Below are 25128 nucleotides of genomic sequence, written 5' to 3'. Positions count from 1 at the left end.
TGAAGTGAGCTACACAGTCACATGTGTGTTTCAGGGGATCTGCTCTGGTCTGTGGACGGCGTCAGTCGCTCAGTAAGTCGTCCTCAGAGCATAACAGACACCCTGGGCGTCCCCTCTCCCATCGACACCGTATTCACACGCTGCAACTGCCACGGACACACCTACATCATCAAGGTACGACGCTACTGCTTTACTGACATTACTAATAGTATTACCGCAGCAACTTCTGTGCTCTCACTATTGATAGTAGATTAGAAGTACCACTACTTTGACATTTTGTTGAGGTACAGGTTTACTTGCTGCTAACTGAATTGTCCTCACCGCACTTCCTCCAGGGAGACCTGTACTGGCGTCTAGACGGGAACATGGTGATGGAGCCGGGCTACCCCAAACCTCTGGGCTCTGAGTTCCCAGGTCTGACAGGAAGCATCAGCGCTGCACTGGCTGCACCAGCCACTGGCAGCAGAGCAGAGACGGTGTACTTCTTTAGTAGCGGTGAGGAATACAGGCCGACTAAAACTGATAACCAGAGGGCCCGATCTGGAACTAACTTGTCTAAGCACACCTCACCACGTACAAGTACATGCTGGGGATACATTAAGCATCAGTTCCACACATTAACAGCCACCATTCAAGTGTCCTCAATTTCATAATTGCCACCGGGCAAAAGGAGTGTGGCTGCGTAAGAAAAATATTCAAGGTCAACTCACAAGCCTTTTGGGGCTTTTAACCAGTCCAGAGCTCACGGTCTCCATCAGGAATTTAAACTTAGGTGACCTATGTTCCGGTCACAGTTGGTCGGTTGTCCTCTGCACCTTAACCGGTTACATTCTCAGATGGAGAAAGACCACGGGAGGCAGCTGGGAGGTCTGAAAGAAGCTAGTAAGTGGACCTTTGAGTTGAGATTACTCACACGTACTGTTCCCAAGGTCGAGGTAATGAAACACTTGAGAATAAGCGGGTATAAAAAGGTGTCAATCTATTAAGCTCTCTCCCTACGTTTGTCCTCCAGGAGACATTATGCAGAGGTTCACCTTCCCACCAGGCAGCACTCCCTCCTGCAGCAAGAAACCAAGGAGCTCCTCAAGGACACGTGTCGCTCGCCAGGCTGGTCAGTAGCCTCAGAAAGAAATTTCCTCACAATGTTGGACTGTCCCTTTAAAAAAAGATTATTGCCTCTAAAAAAATAAGTTATTCTAAAAACCAAGAACATCCACGACAAAAGGGGCACAGAGCCGCCACTCACCATTAACCAATCACGTACTTCTACTTCTTTAATGCTGCCATGTTTATTTCCCACATCCATAAGTTCTTCTCAGTGGAGAGGTCAACGTCAAAGTGTCTCTGATGGGATTCCCCACCCCGGTCACCGCTGCCCTGTCCATGCCCAGTCCTCAGAGGAGAGACCCATACGAGTTCTACGTCTTCTCTGGACGTAAGAACCGCCCGTGTGCTTTCTCCTCAGAGAGCAGTAGTGTTGCAGGCTGTTGGTAGTTCACCATGTTGACTGACACAAACATACACCATGCTTTTCTTTCATGTGGGATGAGGTTGATCGTCTTCCGTCTTCCCCACAGCTCTTTTCTTCAGCGTCCAGATTTCCGGTGACCTGCCAGCGCTGGTCAAACCGCACCCGTCTGCAGCCCTCGCCATACTCAGCCCCCTCACCGTGGCGACTAACCTGGCCGCTCAAAATGCCAACGCTGACCTGCCAGCCAACTCCATCAGAGTTTGGCTCCGCTGTCCCTAGGAACATCCCGACAGGGATTTACTTAGCGAATATGTCTACCGAGCAATAAACAACAATTTACTATTTTTCTATTGTATTCATACCTTGGTTATAAATTCACGAAAGTTAATTTTTTGAAAAATGTTAACTAAATGCCATCACAAAGTTTAGACACGCAAGAGATAACTTCTGCTAGAGAAACAACTTTTCACTTCCAAGGGTTGTCGTGGGTAACATTTTTTCATTTGGAAAATATTCTAAAATAATGTCCAATAATATAAAACCTAACTAAGACACAAAGATATAATGCCTTATCCTGCTAATTGAAAGGCCCTTGCTGTTTGGCCCCCTCTGTACACCAAGCCAATTATACAAAGCACGCATATCGCTGCTACTCATTGTACAGCTTTATTATTAAAACAAGTGTATTAACAGTTCAAAAGGTGGAGCAATATGAAGATACTAACAAAATGACAACGCTCTCACGGATTAATGTGAAACAAAAAAATAACCAAACAACTAAAAACTCACAATGTGTCCGTAAAACATTTCAGAGAGAGGACCACACACAATCAAAGCCGTCATATCTCTGGTGTAATTGTGTGGTTTTTTGATTGAGCAGAAGATTTAATCCTGAATATCTTTAAATTTAACGATGAAAAACAATAACGCGGGGAAATGAGCATCATCTTTTCATTTTCCTTAATTGGTTGAGATGGCCGGGTTGCCACTGGTGACATCATCAGGCAAAGCCCCCTCTGCCCATGGCTCCTCCCCTTCCTCCTCGAAAGAAAGTGCCTGAAAGCACAAAGTGAGGACACAGCAGATTAGCATGAATGAGACGATCCAGTCGATCCCACATCGTCCCTGCTCGTGATATTATCTCCATCACTCCTGTCCCCATGTTCTTGATGCTCTCTGCCTTTTGCACTTCAATAAACAGCTTCATCATTACCCTGTGAGTGACTGGAGTTTATTCTGGAAGAAGTGGGTATTAACTCTGTCATCTTAACTACTGCACTGAAAGTCCGGTCCTTCAGAGCGGTTTTAGTTTCTCACCTCTGCGGGTGAGCAGCGTCCGGGGCTCCCCCCTCGCCCCTCTGCTTCCTCTGGTCGGCAGGATGCTCATCAGACTGGGCACGCTGCGCCGCTGAGTGGCGCTGCTGGTGTCTACGAATGAAGAATATGAGACAAGCTCATCAGGACATGCTATGCTTAAGAACACAACGCACTGTTGAGGTGGCTCATGTCCACGAAGACAAAGAGATGCAGATAAACATGAATGTGAGGAATTCAGCAGGATAGTTGGAGCACATCAGAAAGGTGCTGCTTGCGACATCGCCGGATGGAAAAAAATTCTATAAAAACAAAGGCAAAAATGAGAAACTGACTATTTCTCTCTTGATTTATTCCCTCAGTAAACATTGTAAAGATGATGTTGATGTCTCAATCTCTAGTTTCAAGTCTTCTTCAAAGAGCATGATGTTCATTTTAGTAAATTATGGTTCATTTAGAGTAAAATAGGCCATACAGCAGGGTCTGCTTTAGAGCGCTACCAGGGCATCCTGTCAATAGGGATGGAAGCTCAGAAAACGGTAACGAGCGATACGATAAGTATTTTCGCATTGAGAACTTAGTGCAATACACAGAATATTTGCTTCAGCCCTATTTCATTGCAAACCACTACAACTCCATTGTTAGGGTTTAGATTATGGTCAGTACACAGAATTACTGACCAGGGTCCTGGCTGGTAGATGCCAGTGATGCATCATCACTCTGCTGTCCTGTCGACTCCAAGTCGGTTTGGCTCTCCAAAGAGGATTCAATACCAGGACTGGAAAACACAAATACAGAACTCAAACACAAATACTCCATTGTAAAAAAGTGAAAAGAAAAAAGAAAACCTGGTGATCCGTGAATTTAAATCGTTGTCTCTCCTGTGTTGACTTAAGAACGGTTTTACCAGGATAATCTAAAATTATTAAAAAAATGTTTTTCCACCTGTGAAACAGGTAACAAAACAAAACAAAAAAAAAAAGTGTTGTTGTTATTCTCATTTTGACCACAAGGGGCTGAAGTACACCACTACCCCATCTCCTAAATAAGAACAAAAGCATTAATGTTTTACCCAACGACAGATGAGTGTTAAATAAAATACATTTCAAGAACAAAATGAACCCATGACAGAAATATATCATGCAGTCACATGATATATGTAGAATGTGTTTAGAGTTCATGGAGGGATTCAAACTCACAAATGACTTTAGTCCTTTTTAGAACATGCAGTAGTGGTGCGCTTCAACCTCTTGGGGCTGAAAGGAATTTTACAACAAATATGTTTCTTCCCCAATTGAAAATCAAAACACAGGAAAGAAAATAATTCAGACCAGTAAGAGAAAATGGATCAACAAAATGTTTTCCCCCCTCACTGGCCCCCCAGGGCTTCCGTAGCTTACAGCCAAAGCATACAAAATCTTTATACCACAATTACATGTGAAACAGAAACAAGGGCTGCGTTATGCCGTGTTCACACCAAAAGAGTTGCGAAATTTCGCCTGAGTTTACTCGCTATGTGGTTAATTCGCTTTTTCGTAACCATTCGCTGCGGCAAGGGGTGAAAACATTTACCATTTCCGCCATTCACCATTGAAATAACCACTAGTTCCGCTTTATATTTGTTGAGGAAGTCCCACACACGTCGGAACATCAAACGCCCCCGTGTCTGGGTTCATAATATTATCCGTAGTCGCACACAGCTCTGACTCCTCCAGGACGAGTGTCTGAATGAAGCCGCTTCCAGCGCTCCTTGAGCGGACCAGCAGTTTGATTCAGTAACGGCAGGACGGCGGTGACGACGGGCGGAGCTTCTCAACTCTGATTGGCTTTCGCGTCGGGCGAATTCTGAAAAAGTGAATATTCGCAACGCCTTTTCGCCTCTATCGCACCACCCGGAGAAAAAGCGAATTTTTCACAACCATTCGCGTCTGTGCATTGACTTAACATGTAATCTACCGTAAAATGCGGGTTATAAGGCGCATCCTTTTATAAGCCGCATCTACTAAATTTAAAGAAAAAGTCGTATTTAATCTTAAACAAGCTACGGCAGTTTATAAGCCGTATTTGCTGCTGCTGCTTCTGCCCGCGTCCCCGCTGCCCGAGTTGGGCGTCGAGCCGGGGCTGGTCCCGCTACCTTCAGTGGTTGTCGAGGAGCTAGCTGTCGTGTTTTTAAATACACATGAGAACAAACTGCTGTTAACTGTAACTCCTTTATTCCTTGGGCCGCCATGCTCTGACCTCTCGATGCAGTCACAGGGCTGGTGTGCTTCCCACCTGAATCCTCCCCTGGGTCTAAAGTCCCTACAAGTACTATTTGTTATCAACATCCATTAAACATACGTGAACATCAATGTACCAACATACATTCATAGCAAATACCGCACTAGCTGCTGCAGCTAACGCTGACAATACTTTTTATTTTTGTGCTGAATTTTCAGTGTTGTTTACTCAAACTGTTCGCAAGCTCATTAGCTCGGCACTCGTTAGCTTGCGCGCTGTGGAGGTGGCAGGAGAGGCAGGGATTCCCTTGCCGTCAGACCTGTTTTCCATCACCTCCTCGGGTGAGTGTGGTGGCATCGTCGGTGGGTGCCGGCGGAGAGCCAAGCAGGGTGGCTGGGTGAGAGGCACCGGGGAGGAAAGCAAGGAGTTTGACTGCTGCTGAGAGGACCCTATATTACAATGAGATCACTCGTGAAGGGGATTTGGGAATATTTCACGTGAATTTTGTACCGTATGCCTCTGCAACTGCTGCTAAATTTAGAATCGGAAAAATCCTTAAATAAGCCACACTGATATTTAAGCCGCACGGGTCAAAGTTGAGGAAAAAAAGCTTATAACCCGAATTTTAGGGTACTCCCGCGAATTTTTCGCAACTCTTATGGTGTGAACATGGCATTAGTCCTGAAATATATTCCCAGTGTTCTTTTGGTGTCTTTGAAAGACACCTCAGGTCTGACTGTTAAGCTGCTCACCCATCTCCCTCCTGCTCCATGAAGACTTCATCTCCATCATCCGCACCAGAAGCCATCCCGGTGGTTACCATGGGAACCGACTGGGACGCCATGTTGTCGGCACCGTCTGAGGGCAGGGACTCCGTGAAGACCGTCACTGACGGAGAGGCGTGATGTGAGTTTAAAGGCCAAATGCGTTGAACTGTCTTAATGTTCACATCGAGTGTGTGTGTGTGTCTCACACCTGGTGCAGCCACCTGTAACGGTGTGGTGGGGACACTCCTTCCTCCTCCGTCTTCATCGTGAGCAGCCAGGAACAGAGGGGACTCGTACATCCCCAGACCTTCACACACAGCAGTAGTAAGACAGACAGGATGAAGTGTTAAAGAATGAATGTCACTGACTGAGATTAGTATCGTGTGTGTGTGTGTGTGTGTGTGTGTGTGTGTGGTACCTCCTTGAGAAGCCAGCTGTCCCAGGTCAGAGTGTGAGGCTGATGTCTGAGGCAGCAGGTCTTCTGGAGGTCCAAACCTGAACCTGGTGGACAGACCTGCCACCTGAGGAGAACTGAAGAGGTGACAGACAGATGTGTTATGCTGCGGTCACACCAAACGCGGCGCGATAATTTCCACCGCGTTTACCGCTCAACAATAAAAGTGTGTTTGTAAACATGAGTTTATGTCTCAATCTCTAGTTTCAAGTCTTCTTCAATACAGCATGATGTTCATTTAGTAAATTATGCTCCATTTAGAGTCAAATAGACCACAAAGCAGGGGATGCTTTAGGGCGTTGCTACAAGATGATTGACAGGTTGCTACCACGGCATTGTCCTGTCTGGGAGTTGTCTGTTTTCTTACAACTTTCACATTGTGTTTTCACTTCATGAAAGTTAATTGTAGCATTTTGGTCGCCTATTCAGCATTCAGGGGTGCTTAGCTCCACCTTCTCGCTTCATAACAAACCAATGCGTGACGTCCCAGTGCCTACGTCCACTTCTTATATTCAGTCTGTGGGTGAGCCTTTTGCTTTCCACCCTAGTTAGAAATACCTTTCTAACTAGGCAACATGGTTAAATACAAAATCGAGGGGAATCTTAAAACACAGCACGAGGTGACCACTCTAGTTCAGGGGTCAGGTTTATTATAAAATAATGCAGACAATGTACAGAGCAAAAGCAAAGTCACTGCCAGACTGTGTGCAAAGGTTGTTTTCAATACATGAGTGTAAATATGATTTGAGAGATGTTTGTAAGTTTATTGTACAAAAAGCTAAAAGGGGGATTAAAAGAAGATGTATTTCTACTCATTTTTGGTTTTCAAAAGGATCATTTATAAAAGATTTTTTGAGGGTTACAAGTGTGAATGAAATGTATGTATATGTATATACACTACCGTTCAAAAGTTTGGGGTCACTTAGAAATGTCCTTATTTTTCAAAGAAAAGCACTGTTTTTTTCAATGAAGATAACATTAACGTAATCAGAAATACACTATACATTGTTACTGTGGTAAATGACTATTCTAGGTGGAAACGTCTGGTTTTTAAAGAAATATCTACATAGGTGTATAGAGGCCCATTTCCAGCAACTAATGGATACATTGTGTTTGCTAATCGCATAGAAGACTAATGGATGATTAGAAAACCCTTGTGCAATTATGTTAGCAGAGCTTAAAACAGTTATGCTGGTTAGAGAAGCTATACAAATGTATATATTTACTTTATGTTTTCTTTATTTCAAATTAACTATCTGATTTAATTGATGCCAATTTAGGATATATATATATATATATATATATAAATAAATAAAAGCATTTTTGCTTCTACCTATACCTTTTCAGTCTCTGTTTTGTATATTATATAGAAGATTGTATTGTAATGATCGACTGAATAAAAACAAACAAACAAAATATTATATATACAAAAAACTATAGTTGGTTGTATTTATGAAATTATAGAACAATGATAAAAACACTTCCTGAAAGGATATTTACTTTGCTCAGCTTGCTGCAGCAGTTGAAAAATCGTTCGTCTTCGCTCATCAGCAGCTTGATTCTTTTCAGCAGATGCTGTGTGTTTGTTCTGGAAGAGTCTTCCAACATTAAATGTTTTGTTGTTTGATAATTTCTCGCCACATATCAAGCATACAGGTCAGCCAGCATTGTTGGCAGTGAAGGAAAATTAATACGCAGAATTAAACTCCACTTTTCTCCGGGACTTTTTTTATCTGTTGATAGTTTAGCGAGGGCGGGGCTCTGTGAATCACAAGTAGCCAGCTGCAGGGAAAGCTGCTTGACAGCGACGTGACAGGATGTGATGGACTTTTGAGTTTAAAAATAATACATTTTTATTTTCAGTGACAGAATATCACCTCAAACATAAGAGTTCCCTTTAAAAGATTTTCCACTTGGCAAAAAAATGAAATGACTTTTTTTTTTTTTTTTTTTTAAATTTCCAAAGCCTCAGGGAGCCGGAACAGAGGTGCAAAAGAATGAGCATACTTATAACTGCACTGTTACAACTCCTTCATAGTGTCATATGGCTTTTTGGAGAATTATGATGATAAGTATACTTATATACAACATAGGTACAATATATTATGTTGAATATAATATATATGGATGGATCACAGCCAACCCAGTTATTTTCAACACAACTGCTTGTCCTTGGTCATGGTGGCCACAGCACTTAACCCTTCGAGATTTTCAAGCACGCCGACGCGCTATACGATACTGCCGTTTTGAAAATATTCACTCCGTCACGATAATTCTGCACAGAAATATGGTTCCACGTCTCCAAGATTTAGTTAAACTTCAGCTTCCTCTGCCTTGTGTCGGCGAGATCATATGAGATTCGCACAGCAAGATAGAGCATTCTACACACCCAGACGTGTCATATGATGCGTACACAGCTTCACCGGGAGAGAGAGAGAGAAAGAGAGCAGGCAGGCTGGCTGAGTGAAGCTATACTGGCGAACGGCACAGCTTCAACCATAAATAGAGCCTGAAGGAGTCGATCCCTGAGATGTACAGGACAACGCCAAGCAAAGGGATCCATTGGAAGATGGGTAAGTGTATTTACTGAACTTTGCAATAGCATATTTACGTTAGTAATGGGACCTGTAGCCAGATAGAGCTGCTGCTAACACGAAGCTAACGGGTAGCGAGCTAACAGGGTTATATATGTCTATAGGCTGACTATAAGACTGAACGGTGGGTGTTCAAATATTGTCACGATCCCAGTGAACGTAGTACGCTTAGTAGTGTTATAGCTCTGTTAATCGTTACTGCCGTATTGTTTACCTCACGTTAGCTCCTACCACGGAGCGAGCGAGCTAACGATCGCTAACGGGGTTATATATGGCTACAGAGTGGATAAAAAACTGAACGGTGGGTGTTCAAATATTGTCACGATCCCTGTTAACTTTCGTTCAGCGAACGTAGTACGCTTAGTAGTGTGGGATCTCTGTTATGCGTTTGTGAGACTGAAATGACCATGTTGCTAGGTTAGCTGCGCGCTAACCGGAGTAGCGGTGCAGTAGCTAAATGGGTACAAGGTGGTTATGAGACTGAACGGGGCGTAATCAAATATTGTCACTATCCCGTTACTTTCTTTCAGTGAACTTATACTAACTATTAGTAATGTATTTTACAGAGAGGATTTGCAGCTGCCAGGGTCCAGAGGACAACATGCAGCATCGCTTTAGCAGCCTCAGGCCACAACGCCAGCCACAGCTCATCACCTCACCATATAATAATACATTTTATTTGAGACATTTATTTACATGTTTATACCATTTTTGTATTCATATATTTCACTGCTTTTGTGAACCTAAGACCTTTGGTAAACTAATTTCAAGCACCAAAACAGTTCGACCTCCAGAGTAAAGCTATGTTTTCACAAGAGATATGAAGATTTTCCTAAATCTAGATGACATTTTTCAGCTTTAGAGTAATATTTCTCTTTACACTTTTGCCTTATGACAATGGTGCCTCGTTATATAGAGAGCTGAGATTGTTCTGCAATTTTAGATGTAAAACACATGGGTATCTATCATATGAAAGTGACTTTAAAAAGTGAATTTAAGAAATAAATTGAAATCAAGAAAATGACCCCCGACTCCAGAGGGTTAAAAGAATACACTTCATAATTCTCAAAATTCTGACCCTTTGCTTTTTTATTAACAGCATTTACTTGTACTTTCAATACTTAAGTACATTTTATATCAGAAAAATGCCTTTGATACTTAAGTACAGACAATATCAGATACTTTAAGACTTTTACTCAAGTAGTATTTTAAGAGGTGACTTTTACTTTTACTGGAGTAATTTTCCAGTAAGGTATCTTTGCTTTTACTCAAGTATGGCTTTTGGGTACTACACCACTGAGCCTTTGTGTGTGTGTGTGTAGATCTTACTGTATAGCCTCAGCAAAGCCATCGGTGCGGTGTGGAACCACCAGAGTGGGAGTACTGGGAACCATTCTGTCGTCATCATCAAAGAAATGTTGCTGCAACACACACAACACAAACTCACTGTACACACGGCAATATCCTATTTAGATTAGTAATACATAGAGGATGCGTAACAGTGCATGTAATTCGACTCAACACACTCCTTCTCTTACCATACTGCCTATTCCAGGGGTCAGCTGAGGGCCGCGTCCTACTGATGGTCTGCGCAGCTGAGAGGACTGTCTCTGATGAACAAACACAGGTCATCACTGTCAGAGGGCTTCACATTATTCAAGAATCAGCTTCCAGGATATTTCTAAAGGCAGTGATCCAGAAACAAAGCATGCTGCGTTGCCGCAACGTTCATGGGGCTTCGATTCTTGGGACGTTTGCTGCATGGCATGTCGGTTGGATAATGTATAATGTATAATATGCAGCGCACTACCAGCCCGAGCTTTAAAGTCGAGATGAAAAGGGAAAAATGCCTATTTAACCATTTTACGTCACGTTTCCTGTCATATTGTGCACCTATTTAACTATACAAAATAAATAAATAAATAATGAATCTTTGTATCTTTATGTCAAAATCCAATAATCCTGCTATAAAACTAAATATAAAGTATGATTACGTAAGCTAGTTCCAACCAACAACATCATCCATCTGCAACTTTTAGGGACAAGGGAGTTGTGTGTGTGTGTGTGTGTGTGTGTGTGTGTGTGTGGCTCTGTATCGGGCCAAACTAACCCTGCACACCTTTAAGCAGCCCAATCAAATTCGCAGGTTTAGATTTAACTCCCTCCTCGAACTGTATCCCACTAAAATGTTCCCCTTCACAGTGGAATATGTCCCAGAACAGAAGATAAGAAAGCTGTAATTTTTGTTTCACTGGGACTTTAAATGTCTTTAATGAGTCGGCCAATAGTCTGCTACTCGGATTATATCTATTATATATTATATATGGTTATACATCTTGTGTGATATAGCCAAGAAGAATCTGATTTCATTTTTGGAGTGTGTATGTACCTGTGTGTGCGGGGGTCCCAGCTCTGGAGGCGGTGGTTGGATGTAGAGCCGTGGTGGGAGGGGATGTGGTGGCCTACGTGGGTGGGGGAGGCGAGGCGTGAGGGAGGGGGAGGGTGCAGAGGGGGTCAGGGGGAAGTGTACGTGGTCTCTGCGGGCGTCGGACTCGGACGTGGCGCTACTGCTGCCCTCGTCTGGGAAGAGAAGAGGGATTCACGTCAGAACATTTCAAGAGGAGATGGAGCGACATAAGTCAAGAGACAACAGGAAGTGCTCACTGCTGTGTGACGCCTCAGAGGGACGCTGCGAGTCAGAGAACGATCCGCACGCAGTCTCCTCTGGGTTGGAGGCTTCTAAAGGCCCGCCCTCCCCACCCTCCTCTTCTTCGTCTTCTTCTTCTTCTTCTTCTTCTGCCTCCCTGCTCTCCTCCTCTCCACCTCTCATCCCGCTGTCGCCAGCATCATCCTCGTCTTCATCGCCCTCCTCCTTGTACTGAGATAGATACAGAAAGCAAGGTTATTAACTCCAGACAATAGATCAAGGCTCAAAAATGTTTTTAACGAGTTAGTAAGCAGAACAGCACCCCGTCATCGTCATCGTCTTCCTCATCCTCATCTTCCTCTTCGTCCTCCTGCTGCTCCTCGGCCTCTTTGCTCTCGTGGCTCTCGCTGTCCGTGTCGATCACGATGACGTCCCGAACGATGGTGGAGCCCTGAGAGGACATCAGCTCAGAGGGGACAGACTGGGACACGCCTTCTTCCTCGATGTCCTCGTCTTCTTCGGCTAATACGGGGAAACAATCCTCGGGAAGTTCCTGCAGCACAAACGTGAACCCTTTTGAGTATCTTAAACTACTGCGGGTGTCATCAGACCCATTGTCATTACAATCTCAACTACTACAGCTATTGATTTACTGAGCATGTTTGTAGTATTGTCATCACCAACTCCACCGACTAAAATCTGTCTCGGCCTCATTCAGGGCTGCAACTAACAGTCATTACACATTAAAGGGTAGGTTCACCATTTGTCAAGTCAGTCTTCAGTAAAGACTTATTTTTGTGTCAAAGTGACGAATGCGGACAACTTCTGAGAGAGAGGGCGGCAATGTAATCATGTTGGGCAACAGCGCACCGCCATTGTACGGCCACTAAAAGGGCTCAGATTGTTATTATAAGTGTCTGATAACATCACGGAAAGAAGCCTATAGAGAAATAAAACGGTTCTCATGGTGACTGACCTGACTGTTGTCTGGTGAGTCCTGTCGTTCTCCCTCATCTCTCAGCTCCCCTTCAATCTCCTCATCGCCTTCCATCTGAAACACAACAAATTACACAGATGGAACAAATGATACGTTCATAATTAATTAATTGGAAGATGCATGCAAAACAAAAAACAGTGATGATTGTCAAACAGAAGTTGGTTCAGCAACTTCTTCAGTGATGAGCATTTTAATCTTGGCTTTCTTCCTGAGACAACAACATACCGGAATATTCGTGTTACACTACTGCCAGTCGTGAGCTTTTCGAGGTTAAACATCAGATTTGCGCTTGATGCAAAGAGCGTAAAGGGATAGTTTGGATATTTTAAGGTGTGGTTGTATGAGCTACTTCTCCATAGTCAGTGTAGTATTACAGTAGCTGGAGTCTGTAGAAACAGACAGGAGTACCAGCACAGGGGAAAAGGAATGTACTGCTGTGGACGTACTTTAGACAATTAAAAATATATATCAGCTTTTCAGTTGATCTTATGTTTAGAATATTTCCACTGCTTTACCTTGCTGTCAGACAGCCTTACTGATGGGGAACTGAGGCCGTTTTATTCATCTATGCTCTTTTCAAAGCCACAAAAACATCATACCCGCTGCCTCAATTGGTCGGTTCATTTGTGCGACTTTGGTGAATCCAAACTGACCCTTTGCAAAGGTAAAAGTACTCTGTGACATATAGAACATTAACAGGCAGTCTGTGTGTGTTCACCTGCAGTGTCATCGTTGGTTTTAGTCGTAGTTTTTTCGTGGTTGGCGTGTGTGAACTCTCTGGTCTGGAACTCTCCTCTTCTTCGTCCCCTTCCTCTCTGCCTCGCTTTGAACCGGCTTCATTCACACACACACACACACAAACACACACACACTTCATCTGGTATCCAGTTGGACATCAATTTGCTTCTTTCCTGTTTATGTGATTTATGGCTATCTGGTTTGGGACGAGGTCCTGCTCACCTGTTCCGCTCAGGGAGGACGACGTGGACGGTCGCTCCGCCTCCATGCCTGCGTCCTGATTGGCTGCCTGCTGCTGGGTGGGCTGGACAAAAGCCGTGGCCTGTGTGCTGGTTGGCTGATTTATTGACGTGTTCACCAGGCCGGAGCTGGTGGAGTGTACGGAGGCTCCTGAACTCATCAGCGCTGCGGGGTGAAACGTTGTATTACACTCCGACACATCAGCTAAAGTAACACCAACTAGAATGATTTACTATATATTTTCCTCTCTGGCTCTCACCCTCTTGGCTGTCAGTCTGTGTGGTCGGCATGACGGTGGCAGTAGGTGTTGGGATGGGGACGGTTGCCGGGGTAACCATTGGCCGGATGCTGGCCCGGGGTGTGGCCTTGCTCCCAGAGGAAGGGCTAGGCTTGCTGCTCGGAGAGGGCGTGCTTGTGGTGGGGCGGATGTTGGCAGTGGGAGGGTCAGACATGCTGGAGCTGACGGAGAAGTTGTTATTACAGCTTTTTTGTGTAATTAGATTTTTTCTATTTTGCCGTTAACAACTTTAAGCCTTTATAACTCATAATTGATCCATTCTAAATCTGGCTTATTTTTTTACACAGACATTGTTTCAAAAGAATTCAATGTACAACTATCCAGAAGAGTTTTTTGGTGTTTGTGGATGTGTGTATGTATCCGGTCGTTACCTTCCTCTGTCCTGGGCAGGACTCTTCAGAGAGATCTGTCTCTGGTCTGCAGATCTGGCCTGATCACCCATCTAAGTACAGATACAGGTGTAATACAGAAGGCTATTAGAGTCAAATACAATTAAGTCATGATATTACGAGCAAAAAGTAGTAGTAGTCATATTTTAAGAAAGAAAATCAGTGTTTGGGGAATAAAAGCAAAATATTTGAGAACAAAAAATAGCATTTTGAAGAAAGAAAACTCAAACTGGTTTTGACATTTTTCTCTTTCCTATTTATTAATAGTTCGGAGAAGGTAGAAAAATCCTGATATTTTGAGAAAAAAGTCGTAATAGTTTGAAAATAATAAAAGACGGTTGCTGTATAATATGATTAGATTAAGTTGATTGGATAACAAGTGTGTCCATACTATTTTTTGTATAGCTAAAAACTTGCGTTTGGATTGAATGGATTAGAAACTGAATTCCTCTCTGCGTTTGTGGGTACAAACAACAACAAATCTGCTCTTTTTTGGGGAGATAGAGATATCTGATAAAAAGCTCTGCGGTCTCAGACCTTCATGTCCCGTACCTTAGCTCCACTCTGGTCCTGTGGCTCCTCTCTGGGCTCCGATTGTGCTTGGGTCTCTCTCAGCTCCCTCAGCTCTCGGTCCAGCCGAAGAAGTCGTCCTTCGTACTGAGACTTGAGGGCGTTCATTCTCACCTCCAGCTCCTCTTTGCTCTGTTTTATCTCCTGTATCTCCTGACTCAGCCGCTCCTTAGCACCTTCGGGTTGAAATTAAACAACTCAAGTTACTCTTAAGCTAATGCAGCTTCCGTGTTCAGCTGTACTTTGTCAGCATGTCTTCAACCTTGGTGTGAAGTGAACTCACTGTTTAGTTGGTTGATTTTGGTCTTGGCTCCCATGAAGACCTTCTTAGTCTTTTCCTCTTTTTCAGCAATCTGTTTTCTGAGCTGCTCCTCTGTCTTCTTGCTCTCAGACAGCTGCAGGGGGAACAACACAGTGTTATCACAGACACAACAGCACTGGCTTATTGCTCTTCACTGTTAAAGTATGAAGGCGTCAATAGAGAAAACTTCAGGTGGATTTGTAATTATTTCGGGATCTGGAAGTACCTCTTGTCTGAGTTTTGCCAGCTCTTCTTGGAGCGCCTGGTTAGCGTCACTAGCAGCATTAGCGTCACCAGCAGCGTTAGCGTCGCCGGACTGGTTGGACTGGGAACTCTGGCTCTGGTTGGCCGGTGCGCCTCGGCTAGCTTCATTGGCCTGGTTAGCCTCCGTTAGCTGCTCCTGCAGACGCTTGATGTCTGCCTCACGTTCGCCAAACAGCTGAAAAAGAGGATCCGCAGTGGAAGTGAGACGTTTAGAAAAGAGATGGCGTGATGCTGGCCAAATGGAATTAAACTAATTTCTGGTTATATGTGTTGATAAATCACTGTAATGCTAATTCAAAAACTTTCCCCCACCTTCTGCTGGCTGTCCAGGTGGCCCTGAAGCTCAGTCACCTGTTATAATAAAGCACATATACACTGCTTATTAGTTTGAATATTGCACAAAACAAGTCAGCTATTTGGAGACACATGATAAGGTAAAGTGACCGGGATGTTATTGATAAACAGTAGAAACCAGGCTAATATATAGTATGATTAAGTAATGGTACTCAGTGTTTATCCGTTTAAATACAATAGAATGTAATGCAAGGGTCAATGTAACATTAAAATAATAATGCTAAATATGGGCAGTAACTGCTGTATTTTCCATTCCAAATCCTCCTACACTGTTTGTATGAGACAGAACTAGAAATGCAAGAATGCATTGTAAATATGAATAAGTATAAATATAATTAAATATTCAAACTAAACTGAATCTCACCTTGCCCTCTGCTTGGCTGAGAGCTGTCTTGAGGTTGCTGATCTCCTGGTTGTGGCTCAGCTGACTGCTCTGGTGGGTCTGCTGGAGCTCCTTGTGATTATTGAGGTTTTGCTGAAGGGCCTCTTTAGCCTGCTGGAGCTCCCTCTGGTTCTGCTGGATCTGGTTCTGACGGGCCTGGGATTGAGACTGAGCTGATTTCAGCTGGTTCTGTACCTTTAAATCAGAACGGGGAGGTTAGGCTGATGTTGGGTATGATTCCACATTACAAATGTACAGAATGCTTGCTGTAAATGCAGCTATCAGCTTTGTGTATCTGCGTCAGGTGTTGCTGTGTCCTGGTTCTCCGGCTCTTCTTACCTGCAGGTTGTGGGTCTTGGCTTGCTGAAGCTCCTTCTGAGTCTGGGTCAGCTGGTTCTGATTCTGCTGCAGTTGAGTCTGGATCTGGGACAACTGGGACTGGACCTATAGAAGCAATGATGGGACAATGGATCCTGTGATTCTTGCCTTCTCATGAATATTCCTCACTAAATGATGAGCTAACTAAATATATTTTTCTCCTTCCTGCTATGGAACCTTACACACTGCTGTTAATGCCACTCAAACCTATCTAAAGTCCTGGCAATATACAGACTTGGACATAGTGTACTATTTGAATAAGCTGCAGGACCTTCATCAGCTGGTTTTGGACCTCCTGGAACCTTTCCTTGCTCTGCTGGATTTCCTTCTTGGCCTCCTCCAGCTCCTGCTGCGTCTTCTGGGCCTGGTTAAGGGGGAACACATCACAAACAATTACATTTACTGATACTTTGACAGTTAAACCAAAGCTTTGTATGTATTTGATGTAAGCTAGTTCAACAAAATCCTGAGATATGTGGTCATATGTATCGTCCTATATTTTGGTTTTCTGATGATGAGATACGAACACATCACTAAAGTCCTAAAGAACCTTTTCAGGAACTCATTGCATTTGAATTACAGGGACCAGTGTTGTAAAACCCTCTAACAATGATTCTACATCAACGTTGACTGAACCAGAGAACCAAAAGATGCTCCACAGCAAAGATGACGCGGTACAAGCTCCAACAATGGTATGAAATGGTGTACACATCCTGTCTCCTGAGTGGGCGTGGTCATTGCACATTTCTATTCTAGAATGGGAGCAACTGTAGTGTAACCCAACTTCCCCTCCGGGGATCAACAAAGTGTTTCTGATTCTGATATTGAATTAAAATGTTCTTGCCGTAGAGAGGAAAGCTTGTCCGAAGCGTGCTGCTGTATTTATACCCACAACTCGAAGGATCTAAAACGTCCTCCTGCTCACCTCCTCCAGCTTTTTCCGCGCCTCCTCCTTCAGTGCGCTCAGCTCCTCTACGGTCTTTTTGAGCTCCTCTTGGGCTTTCGTCGCTTCCTGCTGCACCTCTTGGCTCGGTACCGCCTCACTTCCTGCTTTAGTAGACGTTTCCTCAACCATCTGGAGAACACAAGACACACACAGACACATAACTCACTATTTCACTTTTCATCCCCACTAAACTTGTTGAAACATTTGGGAGCCGCAGTCCCACCTTGTCGTGCTGGGCTTTGAGCTCGTCGTACTGAGTCTTGTAGCGTCGTCCGATCTTCTTGACCTGGGTGATGGTCCTGTTCTTCTCCAGAATATCCTTGTTCTTTGTTTCTATGTCTTTCTTCAGAGTGTCTCTCTCTGACGTCAGACGGGCCACAGAGTCTCTGAAGCCCTGCAGCTGCGACTGAGCCGAGTTACTGCTAGCGCTGGTTCTGATGCACACACAGCAAACCACAGGACATGGACCACAGATATGAGACCCAAACAAACACGCTGTATCAGGGCCATTGTAGAGAACAAAGAATATATATAGTATATAACCAGAATTATTTACTAATATTAATATTGTAAATTAATATTGCAGTGCTCAAAGGTGACTTTGCGAAATGAAGCGATGTGCTTCCTTAAACCAAACACCACTTTTTCTTTCCACGTATATATTTTTTTACTTTGATGTCATGGAATACTTTTTTATCTGAATATTACACCCTCCCCCGACACCATAGTGCTGCACCATCTAAGTCGACCGATCAAAAGTTTTGTTATACTTTCTTCATGCTTATTGACTTATTTCCATCTCTGGTAAAGAAAGATTGTGCTTTTGTTTGTGGAGAAATTCCTTTTGTGTGTGTGTGTGTGTGTGTGTGTGTGTGTGTGTGTGTGTGTGTGTGTGTGTGTGTGTGTGTGTGTGTGTGTGTGTGTGTGTGTGTGTGTGTGTGTGTGTGTGTGTGTGTGTGTGTGTGTGTGTGTGTGTGTGTGTGTGTGTGTGTGTGTGTGTGTGTGTGTGTGTGTGTGTGTGTGTGTGTGTGTGTGTGTGTGTGTGTGTGTGTGTGTGTGTGTGTGTGTGTGTACCTGGCCAGTTCAGTCTTCAGCTTGCCCATCTCTTCAGCTAGCTGGGTGATGCGTTTCTGCTGAGCTTCTCTCTCAGTGGCGAGTTTCTGTCGCTCCTCAACATCGCAGTCTTTCTGCTGGCTGACCAGTTGCTGCGGAGGGACAGTCACGTTAAAGACAAACTAAAACAGTAACACAGAAGACTGACAAAATGGACGAGCTGTAAAAACATTGTACACCACAACTTATGTGCAATATGGGTGAGCTGGTAATATATATATATATATATATATATATATATATATATATATAAGAAAGAAAACACAATTTATAAAGAAAAAGAAAAACCTTTGCTGAGATCAAAGTGTAAAAATTACAAGAAAATAAATCACAAATTTATGAGAAAGAAAAAAAAATAAAAATAAGATTTTTTTTTGTCACCAGATCGCTTGAGGCACAAAGAAATTCAGGCGGTGGCTGACGTTGCCACAATTTTGCCAAATTGTAGGTTTTCTCACAAAAAAATGTTTTTCTTATAAATCTACCACTTTCATCTCAGAGAAAATCAGAGTTTATTCTTGTATATGAGGATATATTGTCTCGTCACCTGTGTTTTGGCCTTCCAGCGTTTCAGGTCTTCCTCCAGAATCCTCTTATCGGCCTGCATGGAGCCATTTTTCTCAGACAGCATGGACAGAGAGTGATGTAGTGGGCTGATGTCTGATTGGAGCTTAGCGACCTGACACAGATGGAGAGATGTTGCGAGCTTTACACGAGTTTAAGAGCAGCTGCCGAAACACCCAGTGGTGGAGGTGGTGTGATGTAGAAAAGCAGGGGCAGAAAAGAGAATAGCTCTCCAGATGCAAGACCAAGTGACCGAGGAATTCCCTCCTCTACAGACACAAAGAACTATGTCTTTGCACCACTGAGCTCGCTAACTGAGGAGGGCGCCATTGAAGTTTACATCTTGCGCTGTCACGTGCACAAGCCTTTAGTACTTGAGTAGATGCACGCTTCCTTCTTCCTGGTAATACGGTTTGCTGGTGTAGTTCGGTAGACGGAAAATCGTTCCTAACTGCTCACTTAAAGGTCTGTGAATTGTCTTGAGTAACCGGGTAATGATTTTTTTGGCGCTTTGAGCACCACAAGCCAAATGCCATATCGTCCTTTGATATTGGAGAGACGGCAGATATCTCTCCGGCAGATATCTGTCCGGCAGATAATATGTAAGAGGAACAATGTTAATTTTCAATTTTAGGGTGAACTGTCCCTTTAACAATACAGATTAAAAAAAAATAAAAAATTTCAGGGACCAAGAAGCTAAAGCTAAAAAAATGAGCTGCGGGATGAACCGGTACATGCAACACGTCTTACTTTAGCCTGGGCTTGCTGGAGCTCCTGTTCCAGTTTGTCTCTGTCCATTTTCAGGATCCTGGTGGTTTCTTGCAGAGTACCGATGGTCTCCATCTTCTTCAGCTGCTCCTCCTGCTGGGCCAGAGTCTTGGCTGTAGCCTGAGCCGAAGGAAGGAAGGCGAACACAGACAAACTATAATAAACAGTTTTCTGTCTGGCCACTTTTGCCCTTTTTAGCCTCAAGACAATGCTCGCTGTCACAGCCTGAAAGAGCAGGTAGTAAGTATTTATCTGAAGCCTTCATGACACGTTTCAGATCCTCGCTACTCAACATTTCGGTATCCTCCACCAGTCTTCCGCCCCTCCACCACCTCGTTTCCTACCTGCATGTTCTCCCTCTCTGCGTTCAGGGCTTCCTGCAGCTCCTTCAGTTCTCTGTCTTGGTGCTCCACTCGCTGTTTGTAGCGAAGGGCTTCTCCGTCGGACGCATCGCACTGGGCCAGGGCGATCTCTTTCTCACGCCGCACAAACCTACAGAGCACACACACATTTCAATCACAATCCCAAGGAGTTCCTGCTGAGAGATCGAGATGATCAATGGAGACTTGTATCGAGGTAGGACGGGTTTACTCTGCCTTCCCTTTCTACAAAACGCCAACGTAGCAGCAGAAAGCGGACAGGAATTAACTTTTTAAGACACACTTTTATGTACATTTCAGATCTTGGTGGTTTTTAACTATATATATTTCAACCCAATGGAGGATTTCAGTCATTAGATGTCTGAATTTTAAGTTAACAGAGAAACTAGCTAAGCAAATGTTAGCGGCAGTTCGGCTCTCAGTACTTCTGGGACGTCATGTGTCCTCCAGACAACCTCAAAGAAACACAGATTTTTATCGTGAAATAATGTTGCACGGTATATCGATAGTAAAAACGTACCGCGGTACCCGTACGTTAAAAACGATACTGCATATTTTGAGTAATGACACTTCATTAAAATAGCGTGGATCACAGCGTATTCACTGCTCCGCTCCCTGTCATGCTGCCTGCATGCATTAACTGCATGGCCGCGGGGCTCAAGGAGGCGGGGCTGCCCATCGCTCACACAGCAACAGGCAGCGCTCCCTCACAGCGAGTGATCAGGGGAGACACCAGTGCAGGAGCTCTTGCCGACCGTCCTCGACTTGTTGGAACAAAAGATGACAGAAGTTAAATCTGGAAGTACTTTGGCTACATTGCAGACTGAAGGAAAGCCCACTGACACATAGAGACCGGACTGCAAAACCTGTTTCAAAGCCCCACAGACCAAGGGAGTAACACGTAAAACATGGCAACGCACCTTTCAGACAGACACCAGACAATAGACCCACATAGCCCTGTATAAATCAATGCTATGATGGCACCATGTAGTTTTCATTAATATCTTGCTGTAGGCTAATACTAATATTAATGCCATTTGTTAAGTGTTCAAAAAGCTGGGCAGGAACAAGCTGGTAAAAAATGGAACCATACAGATGTTTTATTTATTACTATTATAGATAAATATACCAGAATTGTATCGTATTTGTGGTATCCTAAGTATTGGTATTGTGATATTTATTGCAGGTATCGTATCAAAGTCATAATTTTGTCAACCCTACTGTGAAACTGCTTCATTCAGTGTTTCAACCATTTTTTTAATCAGCAGGTCTGTTTGTTTTATAGAGAAGGGGTCCCCTGTGGTTAAAAAGAAATCTTGTGAACGACGAACACTGAAGGAGTCCCATGATCCCCGCACTTTACCAAGAATGCACCAAACTCTGTCCTTGTTATTGTTTTGATTGAGACACCTAATGGCGGCAGAATGCACACATTGTGCATTGGGGGGCTAACGCACAGCTCCCCTTGGTGCTACTGCATTACCTGAGTATTTCTAGTATCTGCTCAGTGGTCTTCCCCTCCTCACTGAACGACAGGTCCAGCTGCTGCTGCTGCTGCTTTGGCTGCTGACGACTCTTGGTGGCCATTTCATCCATCTGTTGGTGTAGGAGATTGTTCTGCTTCCCCAGCTCCGCACAGTGACGGGTCTTGTTGGTCAGATCCTCCTGTTGGGGAGGGAGTTACGACCAATCAGAAACATTCTGTCGCAGCAGGGTTTCCTCGGGAGGACATGAACAACAAACACCCGTCGTCCCACCTTCAGCTGTCTCTCCGCCGTGTTTAAGGCCGCTGTTCTCTCCTGCAGGAGGGACGAGGTCTTGCTCATCTGCTCCTCCAGCTCCCTCCTCCGCGCTGCGTCTTGCTGGGATCTTTTCTTTAGCTCCTGCAGGGCCTCCACGTCCGCGGCATGAAGCATGAGCTCCCGCTCGTACTTGGCCTGCGCCTCTCCAGCTAGCTTCGTCTATGAGGAGGAGGACGTGCTTTAAGACTCATGTGGTCAAGATATACAAGCTAACTGGTTGTGACTGAGGTTGTGTGTGTGTGTGTGAGACTGAGGGTGTGTGTGAGTGTGTGTGTGTGTGTGTGTGCACCTGCAGCAGGCTGTCCTGTATGGCCTTCTGCTCCAGTGTGACAGCAGCGGTAGCTCTCTCCAGCGCTTCCTGCTGCTCCGCCTGGCTGGACTTCAGACTGCGCTGCAGCTCACACACCTGGACGGCACCGCAGGGAAAGTAAACAAACACCGAGGGGACAGGTGAAACCGCTAGTCAGGCCTGTATGAGTACACTAATGGTTATATAATCTCTGACTGATTTGACCTTTCTACTGGCGCTGTTTCAATGAATTTGGGTGACTGTGGATCAGTGGTAGAGCAGATCAATGTACCATTTACTAAATGCATAAAACGCCTCATGCTAGTAATAATTTCTAGCGCTCAAAGTCTATATTTGAATATTAGTATGTACCAACATGGAGTTCCTTAAGATTGAGGATTAATAGATAATTGGTCAACCAAGACCTTAGAGATCAATTATCAGACTATACGATAAAGAGGCAGAGGCACGGACTACTTGGTATAACAATCAACTCACAAGTGCCATCTGGATGACATGTTCATCACTACGAGCGACGCCCCACATTACACGTGTTTATAACATCGTCATCATCGCCTGGCTTGCCTGTTTTTCCACTGCGTCCATGGCCTTCCTCCTCTCCTCTCGCTCCTGCTGCTTCATTTTCTCGCCCTCTAGAATCCTCTTGTCCAGCTGCTTCTGCACTTCCTCATACTCCTTCAGCCGGAGCTCCAGAGGGCAACGGGACTAAAGGGAGGAGGAGGGTCAGTGTACATGCTTGAGCAGTATTGAAAGAGCATACGAGAAGACAGAAAATGGCGGAGAAGAGCGGGAGTGTGTTGTTGAATCACTCAGGGGAACGAATCATACCTCCTTTTCTTTCTTCAGATTGTCCTCCAGAGTCAGTACCACATCCCTGTACTGCTCCACAGTGGCATTAGCGTTCTTCAGCTGCTCGGCCAGTTCGCCCTTTTGTTCCTCGGCGGTACGCAGGAGGCCTTTCACCCCTGCGAGCTCCTGCTCCGATTGGCTGAGCTGCTGGGAAGCTGCCGGTACTGGAGAGCGTACTGAAGGCACGCAGAGACAAAAAAGAAAAGAGCTGTTAACACTCACGGTGACAGTAATTGCGTTAGCTCCTAATAACTGTCCACAAAACATGGTCCTGTGTCATTCATCACAGAGTGCTGCCGTTTACCTCGGAGTGGTGCTCTGAGGCCTGCGGCTCTGGAAGCCGGGATGGTGGTGGTGTTGTTGGTGCTGTTGCCGGAGGCGGAGGCCTCAGAGGATGAAGCAGAAGCCAGCTGGGCCTTCAGCGCTGCCACCTGCTGTTCAGCGCCGCGCAGCAGCTCCCTGGTCTTCTGCTGCAAGGTGTTCTGATTCTCCAGCTGTTTCTTCGCTTCCAACAACTGGGCCTGCCGAGGAGGTGAGAGCAACAAGACAAGATGACGTGCTGTGTCCAACAACAGCATATTTAAGATGCAACATCACCATTCAAAAGTTTGAAATCAGCTGTTATATTGATATTTTTCTTCCATAATGTCCATTTAACAGAGATCTAATTCAGACACTAGATGTTTTGTTCACTTCTGAAATAGTGCCAACCCGAAGCCAACCTTCTGTCTCTTGTGAACTCGTCGCCTGTTCATTCCAGCTTGTTCTTGACACTGAAACAAGAAGCCGTTCCCGTTTGTTGCGCACACACTGAAGCAAAGCTTCCAGCGTATTTTACTGACAACTGGATTTCATCTCTTATTCAACTGTTGCTCTTTGTCTCTTTCAGCCCTCTCAGTCGTTGGTGTGTTTAAACCACTTTGTTCTCCTTGTGCAACACAAACCCATCATACAAAACAACATATATGTGTAAAGAGGACTTCCTAAAAGCACTAAACATATAGACTAGTCCTTTTAAAGACACGCAACTGGAACGCAACATAGGGCGGCGGTGGCTCGGTGAATAGAGCGGGTTGTCCTTTCACCACAAGATTGGTGGTTTAATCCCGGCACCTCCGACTGGTGTCCTTGAGAAAGACACTGAACCCCAAGTTACTCTCAAGGCCTTTTACAGCAGCCCACTGCCCCTACGATGCTAATGATTTCTTTTTTTTCTCCAAATTAAATGTAGTTATTATTAATTAGTCTTTTAAATGTAATTACAATTTTTGTTAAATTAATTTTCTTTTCTTACAGCATATTTAGCTTTGTGGCAGGAGATTAAACATTAGTGTTTGTACTTCATTATCATTAAATATATATATTCCACGTACGTCCATGGTGCGCCCAAGGGCGTGTCTCTGTGCCACTTCCTGGTCCAGCCTAGTCTTCATTGAAGCCACTTCTGCCTCCAGGTGCTCGATCTTGTCGTTCAGCCGCTGGTGATCCTGTGTCTCTGTCCGCTCCATGGTCAACTAGACCAGTGAGAGAGGAGGAGGAAAACGGGTTCAGATCGCGAGGTTCATCAGTTCGCTTGTTAACAGCACACAGCGGTACGACGGTCAAATCCTGAATCATGGGGGAAATCCATTGTGGTGTACCTGTATGGACTTGAGGTTGGTGAGCAGCAGGTTCTGGTTCCGTTGCTCAGCCAGCATGGCCTCCTTCTCGCGCCCGAGTCGACCCTCTGCTCGTGTCAACATGTCTCTCTCTTTGGTCAAGTTCTCTACGCGCACCTGCAGACACAGAGGGGAGGTGAACAGGTTTACAACGCGAGAGCGCCGATGGTTATGAATGGATCTGAACAGAGGGACAGATCCTCAATTTGGAGGTTGGTAAAAAGAGAGACTTACACACCAAACAGTTTCACCTTTTGAAGTTAGACTTTACAACACGGGCAAAGTGCTGATCGGCCACACTCTTAGAATGAATGTCTCATGTCCTGTTTCCGGTTCACTCGAGTAACTGCGTGTGTCTCC

The 25128-nt window shown here is 44.5% G+C and overlaps 1 protein-coding gene across 1 annotated transcript in view; it reads right to left on the bottom strand.

Moving 5' to 3' along the window:
- Positions 1–2114: 2114 nt before the first annotated feature.
- The window catches only part of LOC306746641 (nucleoprotein TPR-like), a gene marked incomplete at its 5' end in the record, with an annotated part of 33058 nt that continues 10044 nt past the window's right edge, over positions 2115–25128 (bottom strand). The window contains 37 exons of the mRNA XM_079229576.1: positions 2115–2527; positions 2789–2899; positions 3466–3563; positions 5758–5893; positions 5981–6079; positions 6191–6303; positions 10150–10241; positions 10359–10430; positions 11210–11400; positions 11485–11698; positions 11790–12020; positions 12444–12518; positions 13183–13298; positions 13425–13607; positions 13702–13901; positions 14112–14182; positions 14682–14875; positions 14983–15094; positions 15227–15439; positions 15577–15615; positions 15983–16195; positions 16340–16444; positions 16650–16742; positions 17304–17453; positions 17548–17758; positions 18399–18529; positions 18985–19116; positions 19752–19889; positions 20114–20261; positions 21633–21814; positions 21907–22110; positions 22241–22357; positions 22826–22966; positions 23090–23286; positions 23415–23631; positions 24484–24624; positions 24751–24885. Coding sequence (XP_079085702.1) covers positions 2472–2527; positions 2789–2899; positions 3466–3563; positions 5758–5893; positions 5981–6079; positions 6191–6303; positions 10150–10241; positions 10359–10430; positions 11210–11400; positions 11485–11698; positions 11790–12020; positions 12444–12518; positions 13183–13298; positions 13425–13607; positions 13702–13901; positions 14112–14182; positions 14682–14875; positions 14983–15094; positions 15227–15439; positions 15577–15615; positions 15983–16195; positions 16340–16444; positions 16650–16742; positions 17304–17453; positions 17548–17758; positions 18399–18529; positions 18985–19116; positions 19752–19889; positions 20114–20261; positions 21633–21814; positions 21907–22110; positions 22241–22357; positions 22826–22966; positions 23090–23286; positions 23415–23631; positions 24484–24624; positions 24751–24885 — 5271 coding nt within the window. The 3' untranslated portion in view covers positions 2115–2471. The remainder of the gene's footprint in view (positions 2528–2788; positions 2900–3465; positions 3564–5757; positions 5894–5980; positions 6080–6190; positions 6304–10149; positions 10242–10358; positions 10431–11209; positions 11401–11484; positions 11699–11789; positions 12021–12443; positions 12519–13182; positions 13299–13424; positions 13608–13701; positions 13902–14111; positions 14183–14681; positions 14876–14982; positions 15095–15226; positions 15440–15576; positions 15616–15982; positions 16196–16339; positions 16445–16649; positions 16743–17303; positions 17454–17547; positions 17759–18398; positions 18530–18984; positions 19117–19751; positions 19890–20113; positions 20262–21632; positions 21815–21906; positions 22111–22240; positions 22358–22825; positions 22967–23089; positions 23287–23414; positions 23632–24483; positions 24625–24750; positions 24886–25128) is intronic.

This window comes from Taurulus bubalis, assembly GCF_910589615.1.
Source record: "Taurulus bubalis genome assembly, chromosome: 1".
In the NCBI taxonomy this organism is placed as follows: Eukaryota; Metazoa; Chordata; class Actinopteri; order Perciformes; family Cottidae; genus Taurulus; species Taurulus bubalis.
This window is presented reverse-complemented; position numbering and strand designations above follow the sequence as displayed.